Source organism: Felis catus, chromosome B2 (assembly GCF_018350175.1).
Source record: "Felis catus isolate Fca126 chromosome B2, F.catus_Fca126_mat1.0, whole genome shotgun sequence".
Classification (NCBI taxonomy): Eukaryota; Metazoa; Chordata; class Mammalia; order Carnivora; family Felidae; genus Felis; species Felis catus.
In genome coordinates this window covers 37,274,408-37,289,602 of record NC_058372.1, presented here as the reverse complement: position 1 = coordinate 37,289,602, position 15,195 = coordinate 37,274,408, and the positions used below count along the sequence as shown (strand labels likewise).

General features: G+C 38.9%; 1 protein-coding gene across 8 annotated transcripts in view; it reads right to left on the bottom strand.

The window, feature by feature from the left end:
• DNAH8 (dynein axonemal heavy chain 8) overlaps window positions 1-15,195 on the bottom strand; it is a 330,151-nt gene that overhangs the window by 95,135 nt on the left and 219,821 nt on the right. For 7 of the 8 annotated variants that reach the window (XM_045057489.1, XM_019830547.3, XM_045057484.1 and 4 more), the window contains 6 exons: window positions 13,101-13,238; window positions 11,508-11,635; window positions 10,535-10,706; window positions 8,407-8,562; window positions 3,889-4,044; window positions 1,873-2,055 (listed from right to left, as the gene is read on the bottom strand). In XM_045057489.1, coding sequence (XP_044913424.1) covers window positions 1,873-2,055; window positions 3,889-4,044; window positions 8,407-8,562; window positions 10,535-10,706; window positions 11,508-11,635; window positions 13,101-13,238 — 933 coding nt within the window. The remainder of the gene's footprint in view (window positions 1-1,872; window positions 2,056-3,888; window positions 4,045-8,406; window positions 8,563-10,534; window positions 10,707-11,507; window positions 11,636-13,100; window positions 13,239-15,195) is intronic. The other variant, XM_045057486.1, reaches the window with a different exon arrangement.

The following is a 15,195-nucleotide window of genomic DNA, read 5'->3' as shown; positions in this document are numbered from 1 at the left end:
TCTAGGAGGGCTGGCAGGGTGGAAAGTCCATGTGCTTTTATGGGTTAAGACCCTATTCTCTGTGGTCTCTGTCCCTCCATAAAATGAGGGTGTAAGAGCAATATAGCTAAGAGGGTTAAACATCACGGTCAGGATGTCTTCCTGCAGAGTAAGTGTGTGTGTGTGTGTGTGTGTGTGTGTGTGTGTGTGTGTGTGTGTGTGTATGTGTGTGTGTGCGTGTGTGTGTGTGTGTGTTTCCAGCAAGATTGAAGTAAGCACCTTAATGTATCCCTTGAAGGGGAAGCTGAAGCCTAGAAGATCAGGTGTGGGGCCCTCTGGGGACAGAGTGTAGCCTACTTTAAACAGGGAGTGGCCTGCCTTACAGAAATTCGTGCAGCCTGCATGGGACACCGGACCAGTGAGGAATCATCTCAGAACAGATAAACAGCACCAGTTAAACCATGAAGGAAGGCACCATGTGGCCCTAAGAGGTGAGGAGCCAATGAAGCCCATGCTCTCTCTGCCTGGCTGTGGAAGTGCCATGACTCCCTTTCTGGACTGCAGAAACCCCAGGCTCTTTGTTGGAAGACACAACAGCTACCGAGAATGGAAGGTGGGACTGTGCCCCCTTCCCTCCACCAGACTGGGAGGGCCGGCCCCAAGTAACCATCTCTGTTAATCAGGTAGGGTTTCACTTCTCCTTTTACTGAGTCTCTCTATTTCTTTTTTTTTTTTTTTTAATTTTTTAATGTTTATTTATTTTTGAGCACGTGGGCACACGTGCTCATGAGAGACAGAGAGAGAGAGAGAGAGAGACAGAGACAGACAGAGTATGGGCAGGGAGGAGCCAAGAGAGAGGGAGACACAGAATCCAAAGCAGGCTCCAGGCTCTGAGCTGTTAGCACAGAGCCCGACACGGGGCTCGAACTCACGGACCGTGAGATCATGACCTGAGCCGAAGTCGGACGCCACCCAGGTGCCCCCGAGTCTCTATTTCTCTGGTGTGAGTATCATTTCTCTTTCCCTCTTCCAGTGTCTTTCCTGTGTCCATGGCACCTGTTCCTATTTCTTGTCTTTCCCTTTTCCTTGCCAAGTCTGCTGCTGCCAATCTTTTTCTCACCCTCCAATTTTAAGCCTCTCCGGTCTTATTATTGCTAAACTTGCCCTTTCCTTGAACCCTCAATACTCAAGTTAATTCTATGTAAGCAAATATAATCTTTCTCAGATTTTATGCAAATATATTTTCTATATGCAAATACGTATAATTACATTTTATGCAAGCATATTTTATGCATAACATTAAATGTTTCCTGAGATTTATCTTAAAAATTAGTTTAATCTTGTATCAGTCTCTTAAAGTCTTCAAATTTTAAGTTGTTCTTTGTTTTATTGGAACCCTCAATCACACTTAATTTCTCTGCTTTCATGCAAATTTTATTCAATTAAAATGAAAGTTAGGTTCTCTGTATCATTAGAGTACCAGACTGTAGTAGTTGAAACTTCTACAGTGGCAATATACTCATTCAGAGCAATTTCTTTTTCTCCAGGATCACTATTTTATTGAATTTTTCTGGTACACCAAAGATCACCCATCCAGGGGACTATAGACATGAAGCCAACATACCCCAAGGTTGAAAGAGAGAAACAGAAAGAGCAGTGTGAGGGTGTGTGTGTGTGTGTGTGCGCACACGCATGTGTGGGGTTGGAAGACAGGTGAATTCGGTACATGATTTCTTGGAAAGACTTGAGACAGCTAAACAAATATTTATGTTAACGAAGGTAAATACAGTTTGCTTAATTTTTTCTTTCTCATATACTTAACAATTTCAGAATACATTTTAAGCTTTTATTATAATTTATGAGAAGTAGTCCTCTACCTTGAGCAATTATTACCTGTTTCTCAGTTAAAATCACTCTCCTTAGTAACTGATTTTCAAGGCCTTTCATGGTGACAGTAAAATCAATGACTGATGTTTTAGCATTGATCTCAGGGGTGAAGGCAGGGTTTGGTAACTTTGTAGTAATATAAAGTTTAAATGTATCCATGATATCGCATTCCTTATCACCGACTTTCACCTATATCAATTCAAATACACAATCAAAAAACAGCTTAAAGGACAGGGAAAGGAATCTGGGTTTAAATTAGGAAAGAATTTAACAGAGGTCAGCGCTGGGAAATTTGGATGAATTGCAAAGGAAAAAGTTGTAAAACTTTAATCACTGATCTTAAATAATTAAATAATGTAGATTTGTGGTCCTGCCCGAAGATGTTGTTAGCCGTGACACCAAGCAAAGTAAAAGAAACATTTATCCCAAACAAATGTTGCCTAAGGGAAAACTCAGACACATCCCAGATTTGCCCGTTTTCTCCCACTTGAGGAAATTGTTTCCTACTGAGGAAATTTGTGGTGTTTAGAGGAAGTGTTATCCCTCTTTGCATTTCACAGTCCTCAAAGAAGCATACTTGACAACCGAAAAGATTAAAGAAATTTTCAAAGGAAAAAAATGCCAACATTTTATCCAGAGAGATAACATTTATCTTAGACACTACAATTTGCAGTATATTTAAAAACACCTGGTTTCGCTATCTAAAAGTGAGGTGGAAATGATACCATTTGTAAAGGACTTAAATTTTTAATTAATCTTGATTCTACCTGTGGTTGGAAATCACATCAATAAGGCACTCCCACAGTTTCAAGCCCCATGCCTTCACACCACAGATAAGGACCTGTTCTTTTGAAAGACCTTCAGGAAGACCTTCAGGAATAAAAATCCTACACCCTCCTTTGGCCTGTTAAATAAGGCATATAAAAGAATTCACATTATGAAAAATATTTTCCTAAATAAAATTTTGTTTAATGAGAAAGTCTGCATTCTTTACTTATTCACTGATATTCACGAAATTAAGTTGTCCAAAGTGAAAAATCTCAATCAGAAATGTTGTCATTCATCAAGAAATAAAACCAAAGAGGGGCGCCTGGGTGGCTCAGTCGGTTAAGCGGCCGACTTCAGCTCAGGTCATGATCTCTCGGTCCCTGAGTTAAAGCCCCACGTCGGGCTCTGTGCTGACAGCTCAGAGCCTGGAGCCTGTTTCATATCCTGTGTCTCTCTCTCTCTGACCCCCACCCCCCCGCCCCCGTTCATGCTCTGTCTCTCCCTGTCTCAAAAATAAATAAAACGTTAAAAAAAATTAAATGTTTAATAAAAAAAGAAATAAAACCAAAGAAGCCTAAAGGTAGAGAATGCCACAATTAAAAAAGAAACACTTCTGAAAATGATTCATGTCACCAACGATGGGAAACAGCAATCCATAGCTTCTAGCAAAGTCTGTGAGTTTAAATTGAAAGTTAATAAAGAGAGAAATGAACAAAGAAATGTTCATAGACTGTATTAAAATGCCATTTTCTCCAGTGAGAACACGGAGGTTTTATTGTATAGATGAGAATATGGCTTATAAATCCAATTTTCTCAGAGTTGCTAACATACAAACATATATATATATATATATATACACACACACACATATATATACACACATATACATACACATATATACACACACATATATGCACTATATATATATATATACATATATATATATATATAGTATGTGTGTGTGTGTAACACTAATATATTATTATAACCAGACAGTGTCTGTCCTTAATATGTTATTTAGTATCAGCTAAATGGCTACTCTAACCAAGATATTGCCCTTCCCTGTGTTTTTTCATATATTGTTAAAAAATAAGAGAAACACTAAATATGATTTTGGAAATAATTTTTTCCAGTGTATCCAATACTACCACCTCAAGGAAAGTGCCTTCGCTGCTATACTCAAAAAGATAAGTAGATGTCACCATTGTTCTTTTCTTCTTCTTCTTCTTTTTTTTTTCTTTCCCTGAAGCTCACCTTGAATGTGGTGCCTGATTTAATGAAATTCTTTTCTAATACATTATCCAAGGCTGGATCCAGCTCCTCACGAATATCCTCAATGAGAAGGGGTCGGCCCAAGGAAAGGCTGTCTTCCAAGTGTGTGCGGAAATATTTATGGTTCAGAGATGTTACCTAGAAATAGAGTTCATTACTACATAAATGTTACAAAGAATGTGCTTATTCCTAATGGAAACAAAGAGATTTGCTGGACAAGTGACTAAGAATTTTAAGGGCTATATAGGAAGCCTTACTTAGGAAAAATAAAATAAGAACATTTAATTTTCAAAACTTGGTAGGCCATGACTTTCTGGAAGCCCTGGATGTGCAACTGAATCTCTCTGATCAAAACAGGAGTCAGGTGGCATTCCTTAAAGGGAATGTCACAGCTCTGCTCCTACAGATGGAAGAGAAGTAATCAAGGATTAAACCTGTCATGCTTACATAGTTAGTTACAATGTAACTAAGAGAAAGCAAAGTAACTTGCACATTTGTGCTATTCATTTATCTCCTCAGGACCACTCCTAAGATGATCAAGTAACTAAAAAAATAAGCATAAGAGCGTCAGAAATTATATACTGAGTCAAACCAAGGGTCCATCCATGTATTCTGTCTCTGACAGTGGCTCAATGGAAGAATATGATAGATACTTTCCATAAGATCAACTTAAAAGACTGTATGTTCACTTTTTACATTACATTTGTAAAAAATTAGAATTCTGAATGCCTGGTGGGGCCCCATTTCTAATTCAGTGTTTGTTGATTAGTTAAAATAGACACACTGGGCTGGTTGATCTTCGCATTAGCTAAGCGGCTTTGAACTCTTAACTTCTTTGATCCCTCCCCCTGCCTAAAAGTGAGGATTCCACAAGGTTCAGTCCTTAAATCTCCATCTCCTCATTCTCTACCCACTGGATTCAGCTATTGCCTCTACGCCACTGTGAGTGCTGATCCTAAGATACAAGGAAGATCCGCTGGGACAGCAGGTCATGAAGAGAGTGGAATTAAAAAATATTATCTCTCGGGGTGCCTGGGTGGCTCAGTCGGTTAAGTGTCCAACTTCGGCTCAGGTCATGATCTCACAGTTCATGAGTTCGGGCCCCATACTGGGCTCTGTGCTGACAGCTCAGAGCCTGGAGCCTGCCTCAGATTCTGTGTCTCCCTCTCTCTCTGCCCCTCCCCTGCTCATGCTCTCGCTCTCTCTCTCTCTCTCTCTCTCTCTCTCAAAAATCAATAAACATTAAAAAAATTGTTTTAAATATTATCTCTCACTTGCTATGAAAAAGAGATGTGGAATTGAAAAATTAAATAAGCCTACCCTTGTCCTGTTTTGGATAAGAAGGAAATGACTAAAAGAAAAAAAATCCTGCACATGAAGGAATTTGTTTCCCTGGATGGATAGCTTTATTTACACAAATGATGAGCTGTGAAAGACCTCATTATGAGCTGACAAGCTAAATGAATCTAAACAAAGAGCTTTAACCAGCCTTTTAAACAAGATGAAACAAGGTCCCAATGAGACGAAATATAATTGTCCTGCTCTATTTCCTAAGGAGTAAACTCTGTTTTTGTGATTTCCTTCCTAAGTGTGATGGTTCATATCATGTGTCAATCTGAATGAGGTAGGGGCTGTCCAGGTACCTGAAAAACATTATTTCAGGCTGTGTCTGTGAGAGTGTTTCCAGAAGAGATTGGTCTTGGAATAGGCAGACCGAGTAAAGAAAATCATCCTCACCTACTTGGGTGGGCATCATCCACTCCATTGAGGGCCTGAATAGAGCCCAAAGGTGGAGGAAGAGCAAATTTGCTCTCTGCTTGAGCTAAGACATTCATCTTCTCCTGCCTTTGGACATCAGCGACCAGCTCTTGGGCCTTCGGACTTGGATTGGGACTCCTATTACTTACTCCCCTGGATCCCAGACCTTCAGAGTTTGGACTAGAACTACATGACCAGCTTTCTTGGACCTCTAGGTTGTAGACAACAGACTGTGGAACGTCTTGGCCTCCCTAATCCCATGAGCCAATATCTCATAATAAATCTTTTTCTATATATCTGCATTTACATATAGATATCCTATGTATTCGGTTTCTCTGGAGAACCCTAATACACCAAGATATTGGGGCGCACGGGTGGCTCAGTTAAGCGTCCAACTTTGGCTCAGGTCATGATCTCGCATTTTGTGAGTTTAAGCCCCACATCGGGCTCTGTGCTGACAGTTGGAGCCTGGACCCTTCTTCAGATTCTATATCTCCCTCTCTCTCTGCCCCTCCCCTGCTCGCACTCTGTCTCTCTCTCCCTCAAAATAAATAAACATTAAATTTTTTTTAAAAAAAAGCAATAATAATTTTCAAATTATCAATTTATTTAAGATAACTTTTAGCCAACTTCAATGCCTTTTATAAATTTGAAATAATGGCTTGGAGTCATAATTTCATATTTAATTAACTTTATTTTCTTGTGCAGTAACCCTAAGTGGTAGCTACCAACAGAGCCTGGATCACCTGCAAAGATAACTCTGGTATTGGGTCTTTACAAGGTGGTCAGTGAATTCTTTATAGGGAAACTTGATGAATACCTTCTCTTTCTGGAAGTCAGAGCTGAAGGTTCTGGGGATGGTGTTGAAGGTGATCTTGGCAAAGCTGCCAAGGTAGAATGTAGTCCTAGGCATACAATACATGTTTTGTTTTTCATTTATAAAGTGTTTCATTTTTCATTCTGTTTTCCTTCCCAAATAAAAGAAATACTATTTTTGTTTTATTCTGTCTTCATTTATGTGTGCTCGCGCATGTGTTTATCCACATATTTTAAAAATAATGTCTCCTGAGTAAGGAGAATACAGTTCAATCTTACATTCCAGCAGTCAATGTCTTTAAAAATACATTAAGTATCTGTGGCATATTTCTATTACTTCCTCGAGAAGATTCCTGGGACTGGGTAACAGCAGAAAGGACATTATCGAAGGCTATCAAGGAGCTTAATGCCAAAATGGACAAAGCTATGATCAGGAACATTAAGAACAGGATGAGTAGGGAGATGGACAGTCAGAAGAGGCAAGAGGGATGGAACAGGGGACACGTTCTAGCTGCATGGATCCAGGAAATAAAGTTCAGGGGTAGGAATGCTCCTGTTTACTCCACCCATGCATTCCTCCTGTGAAGACAGCTCCTCTGAAGCTACATTCCCACTGGCTTCATTTCCCTTAACACTCCTCTTCCATTTATACTCTCTGACCCTGTCTGGGATTTCTCTGGGGTTTGTAAGTAAACAGACTGATGCATTGTGTTCCGGAGTATCTGTAAGATGGGAGTATCTTAGAGGTGTTCCTGAGCACCAGGCAGCACCCAGGTGTCAATGAAGCCCTCGTCTCAGAAGGAAATCTTTCAATATTTTACCATTAAATGATGTTTGTTGTAGGCTTTTGGTAGATGCTCTTTATGTGATTAAGGGAAGATTCCTCTTATTCTTAGTTTCTAGGAAGTTTTATCACAAATGGGTGTTGAATTTTACCATGTGCTTTTTCTGCATTTATCAAGATGATCACATGATTTTTCTGTGTTTTTTTCCTTGTAATGACATTATACTTTGATCAATCCACTTAAGTTCAATAAATATCAGAATCCCCACCCTATTGAAAGAGCAGTACAGAAAATATAAAGATGGCATAAAACGATAAACCTTGCCGGCAAGAAGTTTAGGATACGGTAAAGATAAAAGACAAATGGGCAACGAACAGGAATTGAAGACAGACTCTAAGTTCATGTTGGAAATCCAAACAAGACATTGTGAGCATTTAGGACAGGCTATATTAAACTGGGGACACAGGGAAGTCTTGATGAAGGCCGTGTTGGAGGTGTGGGCTTTGAAGAACATTCAAGATATTTATCTGGGATATAAGTGAAGTGGGAAACAGGGTGAAGAAAGACACCCTGGTTAGTAGAATAGTTTAAGCAAAAATATGGAGACAGGAGACTCAGAACCCTGGGAACACTGTCTGGGAAACAGTGAATAGTCTACATTGGTAGTTAAATCAAAATATTGACAGTAAACCTGAGATGCTGGAATCCTGTCCTTGTTTACCTCTACCTTATAATTAACACCTTATTAGACCCCAAGTCCAAAACTGGACTCTAGGATGGTGTGGAGAACCAAGTGCCTGAGCTAGGTTGGTGCAAATCACCTTACACCGAGGAGCCAGGAGTTCTATTTTTACTGCTTCCCTGTAAGCCCAAGCCCAAAGCCCCGAATAAAAGCCATATCCAACACAGATGAAGGCAACAGAACCAGGAAAGGGACAGAGAGAAGAGAACATCATGAGAGAAACCAAAAGGAAAAATAATCCAAGCTCTTGCCCTAAACCACTGTTATAAAACTCAAGGGTGTAAATTAACAAGTAGTTGTCACAGAGATGACAACTTTATGACTGGCAGATTCAGCTGAAATTTCAGGGGAAATTTCATGATCTTAAGATTGCTTTCCCATATACCAAGCAGCACATACCTGCAAGTCATTTTCTCTTTCCTTTGATTTAATCCAAGTTTTGCCTTGAGTTTGTGGGTCAATGAGGAGTGGGTATCTGGTGGCCTTTGTCACAATGATGCCATTCTGAATGGAGAGGTCATCTCCTGGTAATCCCTGCAGCCCCCACTCCCCAATCTAAATAACAAGAAATGGATATGGCCAGTCAGAGGAGAACAAGAATGCTTTCATTATTAATTAAGAGTGCCACAATATTAAAATAATTTAATATTAGAATATATATTTTTTTCCATTGGGACTATGCAATGGGTACCTAGAAAAAAACTCAGACTTGTAAATATGAACCAAATAACATTCACCTAAAAAAATAAATTTATAACCTAACAAATCCTTCTCTAATAACCCAAGACCAGGGTTTAGTCTTTTATATTATATATCTTCAAACTTATGAGGAAACATTACAAAATCTATGAATTTTTGAAGCATTGTTGTTCAACATGCAGAGAACATAGGGGCTCAAAATACAGTAAGACTAGGTGGATGGTGGAGTTGGTGGAGATGATGAAATATTGACATGTCAGGAAAGATAAGCACCAGGGGTTAAACCTCAGAAAACTCCCCTTCCCCTTCTTGCCCTTTGGCTTTGTTTACATGGGGGGCAGGATTTCTATAGCTGGAGGCAGAGAATTTATGACAGATAAGGTATTATATTCGCAGGCGCTCATCAATGATTTAAATATATATATTTCCGGGGCACTTGGGTGGCTCATTTGATTAAGCATGAGACTCTTGATTTCAGCTCAGGTCATGATCTCGCCATTCATGAGATTGAGCTCTGAGCTGTGTCAGGCTCTGAGCTGACAGTGCGGAGCCTGCTTGGGATTCTCTCTCCTTCTCTGCCCTTCCCCACTTGCTCTCTCTCAAATAAATAAATGCATAAACATTTAAAATATATATATACATGTATATATATATATTTCCTGGGGTGCTTGGCTGGCTCAGTCAGAAGAGTGTGTGACTCTTGATCTCGGGGTCATGAGTTTGAGCCCCACGTTGGGGGCAGAGATTACTTTTAAATTAATTAATTAATTAACAAACAAACTTAAAAAAAATATATTTCCTTTCCGAATTACAAGGGAATTGCCAGCCTGCCTCCATGCCGTCAGTAAGATCACCTGGGATCCAAAGAAGCAACCAGCTTCCACCTTCATTAAATTATCCTAACAGCCCCCAAAGGTCATAATTAATATCCTGGCCTGCTTTGCCTCATCAGTGTCCGTTGTACCTTTAGTACATTATCTAGTCCCTGTAACAACCAGTTGAACATTGTTTGAATTGGAAAAGATTAATTTTTTTAACTTTTAAATGCAGATAACATGAAACTAATAGCATGACTTCCCTCAGGAAACAGCCACTGGGGAACATATTTACAGATCAGAAAGAAGCTCATGAATACAAATTGGCTGGAAAGCACTTAATGCCATAGGAGCTCTGCAAGATAGACTTAAAATTGACAGTGGCATCGAATTCCCAGCAAGGAAGGCTAGTGCAGCGGGACGTGCCATCACTCGGTGATACCACAAAGGGCTGTTGTGCTATGCTGTTGGACACTACGAAAAGATGGTTAATCATCGGAAGAAGGTTAATAACAGTACTTACGGCCTAGCTAATGCCTATAATCACCTAAAATGTTTGAAAGAGAGTGTGACTTAAGAGGAGTGGCGTAAACAATGGAAAGTTATAAGAAGAACTCAATATTACCAAGCCTATAATTCATGAAGGATCTTTTTTTTTTTTTTGGAAGATTTTATTTTTTTATGCAATCTACCCCCAATGTGGGGTTCGAACTCAAGACCCAGAGCTCAAGAGGTGCACGTTCCACTGACTGAGACAGCCAGGTGCCCCCACGAATGATCTTTTAGTTCACAGGAGTGCAATTGAAAATATTTTAAAAGCAAGATTTCTTAAACAGAAAGGAACTTTTATACCAAAAAAAAAAAGGTGGTTGTTTTTTTCAGTAACTCTTAAGCATTTTCAAAACAATCTTTTCAATTAAAGGAGAAAAAAAAGGTAAAAACTTAGGTGTACCTTGATTTCTTACTAAATAAGACTGAAATTCAAATAGTATTATAAGGAAAGTGACACTTACGGTTGGCGGGTCCACCAACATTGAAATAAGATTCAGGTTTTCGGTGAAAGGAATCTTCCGAGCTCTAAGCTCTATCTCCCACTGATCTTTAAGTAAATAGTTCCTAAATATCTGATTGAAAGGACCAAGGTAGGAAAGGAATCCAGTGCACAGAAGAATGTCACCTACAAGTCTGTTAGGAAACGAGACAAAGTGAGTACCTGACACATGTGAGCTCTCCCATTAAGGTCATGTACTAGTCCATGTTACTAGACAAAATCCTTCTCTGCTTCCTGCTTAACACTTCGAAACCAGACATGGAGAGACCATGCAAGAGGGAGCCCCCAAACCCAAATGCGGGTAGGAGGGGCCACATTTGGTGTAGACCAAGGAACAAGAGAGAAACTGCTTCCTTGAAGCCTGCAGGTCCAGAGCCCTGATGCCGAGGAAAAAAAAGCATCCTTTTCCCATGCCTTGGTCCTGTTCAGATTCAGTCTTAATAAAATTATTTTCTTCTCCCTGTCTTGTTCCCCCTCTGTTCCTCCCACTTCTTGCCATTCTCTACTCCTCTCTCATTCCCCTCTCTTCCACTTTTCTGAGGACACCAGCAGACACGAGCACAAGTCTGCCTTGTATTTAGAGCAAACCACTGATCCACACGTTCAAAGTCACTGAGATTAAGAGTATAGAACTGGACAACATATGTAGATGGTTCTGGAAAAGCCAAACAGTATCAGAAGAACTCTTGTACTAAAACCCCACACTGCTGAACCAAAATTGAGATTAAACGTGTTTCACAAACGTTTCATCCCTCTTTGTTTTACTGAGAGTGCGTGACTTAAGCTGTGAGATTCAGAAATGGTTGGTAGGGAGATGAGGGAGTGAAGCATTTCGCTGGGGAGATATATTTTATTTTCTCTAATGTCACAAAGAGGTGGTGTTTGGAGTGATGATTAAGAAGGAAAGCAATTATAGCAAAGGCCAAAGTTTATACCTGTTAATCTGGGCTTTGAACTCTTTGCTTTGCTGGGTCCATCGGACCTTTTCTCCACTCAGCCCATCGATGAGAGTGGAAGCTGCCTGCATCTTTTTCCGGCACATATCTGCATCATTTAGCAAATCCTGGATTCATAAAGGGAGAGTGTCTCAAAGAACTTCCTTAAGTGCTTAATCAAACATTCACTGTATTCACACGTAAACACATATGAGGGAATTTCCTAATTTGCAGAATAAATACAATCTGAAAAAGCAATGTGAGTGAAGCTTTACATGTTAAATTCTGGTAATTACTTCATCATATAGTTATTTTATCTTGCGAAATTTCAAGGAAAGCGATTTTGTAAGAGAGACTCCGAATCACATAAATTAATACAGTAATTCTATTCAGTGATTTCAAAACACCATCAGATCAATACAATACACCATTTTAAGTCTTTGATTTGATAATTCTGAGTTCTTGGAAGCTTACAAAGTGTTTTTACTTTTCCTCAGAAAAACTCTACACAACAGTGATGTGCTGCAGCCAGCTTTTATCAACTCAGAAGAGCCAATTATGACATTTCCAGAAAACTTGGATGGTGTTGAACACATCGTATGATTTCATTTATATGTGGCATTTGAGAAACAGATGAACATAGGGGAAGGGAAGGAAAAAATAAGATAAAAACAGAGAGAGAGAGACAAACCGAAAAAGACTCTTAAATACAGAGAACAAAACTGAGGGTTGCTGGAGGGGAGGTGTTGGAGGGGGAATGGGTTAAATGGATGATGCACATTAAGGAAGGCACTTGTTGGGATGAGCACTGGGTGTCATATGTAACAGATGAATCACTGGGTTCTACTGAAACCAAAACCACACTGTATGTTAACTAACTTGAAATTAAATTTTAAAAAAGAAAAAATATATATAAGCTTACAATTAAGCTATATTAAAAGCAAAGGTAACAAGTAATAAAAACCCATCACCTCCTTACTATTTGCTACATTTTTGCCTTATCTATGTGCTTCAGGTCAAGTCAGCACTGCACCTGCATGGTGGTATGTAGTAGGGCTCAGTACGTAACAGTGCTAAACATGTAACAGTACAGTATATGAGAGTGCGCTGCTGTGCACCTGTTTCCAAACATGTGTTCACTGTCAGCGCATCAGTAGCTTAAAACTGGCAGTGGTGGGAGTATCTATGCCACAGAAATCAGCAAACAGTGCAGATCAGGGCTTTCTTTTTCCTGGGGCCCCTGTCCCATGAGGTCATGTTAGGGTCCCCATCTGACAGATAAAGCTCCATCAGTTGCCTCCAGCTGCGTAGTGAATAAGTTTCTGCACCGAATCTCAAGCCCAATTTTCTAACCTCCAAATCAGTCCCCTTAGGGTATGACATCGCAGCTTACTCTTACCGAAAATGATGATTAAAAACACAAAAAAAGCTTTAAAGTGTCAAAAATCGAAAACAGGTAGCCATAGCCAGTGAAGGGCAGTCAGGTAAATACTTTTTTTTTGGTCATAAACATGTGCCTCATTTCCAAATACAACACATACTTGTGTAAAATTTTGATACGTTGTTTCCATAATTTTGTATACTTAATCTCACCATTTTCTCATTCATTGCTGCATCAAATTTTGCTTGTACTTTATCCAGCTCGGCTTGTTTCTCATCCAGCAGTTCCTGTGCCTTCCCCAGCTCAGCATTGGCGACTGCTAGGCGGCCCTCCTGCTTGGCCAGGTTAGCCTTACAAGGAAGAAGAGGTAATTGTATGGACTTGTATTAGGTCTGCCCAATATTTGTGTTTTTGTTTTGTTTCTTTACGATTTTTTTAATTTAATTTATTTTTGAGAGAGAAAGAAAGTGCACATGAGTGGGGGAGGGACAGAGACAGAGAGGAACACAGGAACTCAAAGGAGGCTCTGTGCTGACAGCAGAGAGCCTGATGCGGGGCTCGAACTCATGATCCGAGATCATGACCTGAGCCAAAGTCGACACTTAACCAACTGAGCCACCCAGGCGCCTCTGTTTATGGTTTTAATTGGTAAATAATAACATGAATTACACAATTTTTGCCCAAGATGGTATGTTGAGGTCATCTGTTTCTGTGTGTTCAGCTGGAGTGTTGGAGATATTTCACTAAAGTTCTATTTTTTCTTTTAATTATTCATGTTTGATACAGAAAACATGAAAAATGCAGCAATGTATAGAAAGGAGAATAGAAATTACCCATGATTTTACCCAGAGATAGTCTGTGAGTATTGTGTTAAAAAGGTGATAACTGGCATTTTCTAGTTTTTTTCTTTGTCACTTAATATGGTGTAATCATTTCTCCTTAAACATGTCCTTAAACACTTTTTCATAGACATTAGCAATATGGCTGCATAATATCACACTATTTTGATGTATCATAATTTATTTAACCTTTGCCCTATTTTTGACATCCCCTCCCACCATTTTAAATTATTATAAATAATGCTATTGGGCATGTGAGCATTTTGGGTTGTTCCTTTCGTAAAGACATTTTGAAATGAAATTACTGTAATGGTAGAGTTTCATCTTTTTCTACATCCTACAGCACCGAGTGAGAATTATATGTTTCTTAGAACTTTAAAAGAATCAATAAAATAATATAGCCCTAAAGGCTTCTGAGGTAGAAGCTTTTTGATAACATTCTCATTTTCTTTCCCAATGTTTAATTTATCTAAATTTAGCCTTTTTCACAGGAAACATTAATTTAATTACTATTAATATTATTAAATTGAAAGTTTCTCATGTATTTACATATAACTGTTCAAAATTATTTAAATCTATGCATCTGTGAGTATATGTATTTTCTTCTGGATTATATTTTCCAACAACATGTATCTTATATTTTGTTTCTGCAAAGCACCAATTATTTAATTCTGCTACTGTTCTTTATTTTTTAATGTTTATTTATTTTTGAAGGAGAGAGAGAGACAGAGTGTGAGCTGGGGAGGGGCAAAGAGAGAGGGAGACACAGAATCCAAAGCAGGCTCCAGGCTCTGAGCTGTCAGCACGGGGCTCAAACTCATGAGCCATGAGATCATGACCTGAGCTGAAGTCGGACGTTTAACCAACTGAGCCACCCAGGCGCCCCTACTTTTCTCTAACTTTTAATGGTTTTTTTTTTTTTTTGGTTCTATTCCACTTTCCTTAAGTTTTGTGTGTATGTATATTTATAAGCAAGTATGTTCTGGAGTGTTTAGTTTCTTTAATTAATTTAAGAGCTAAGAAAGTCCCATTGGGCCACATAACAAAAGCTTTGGTAACTAGCTTTTTGTCATCATTTTCTAAAAAGAAGTGGCTGGATTTTTTTTTTTTTTAATGAAAACTGTGTAATCTTATTGTTTATAATCAGAGAATGAGGCCTTGACAATTTCTGCTTTGGGGAACTGAATCAAAGTCTTCTTTTAGCATTGAGTATGATCAATTTTTGTAAATGTTTCTTGGTCACTAGAAATAACTTCATATTCTTTGTTCATATTCAAGAAAGTTCAATGTAGCTATTCAACCTTAAAAATGATAAAGTGTAAAATCTCTATATAATTACTAGTTTATGGCTGCAAAAGACTGGCTACATAATTTGCAGGGCCCAGTACAAAATTAAAATGTGGGGCCTCTTGTTAAATAATTATTAAGAACTTCAAGAGGGTGACAGTGACCATTAAGCCAAGCACGG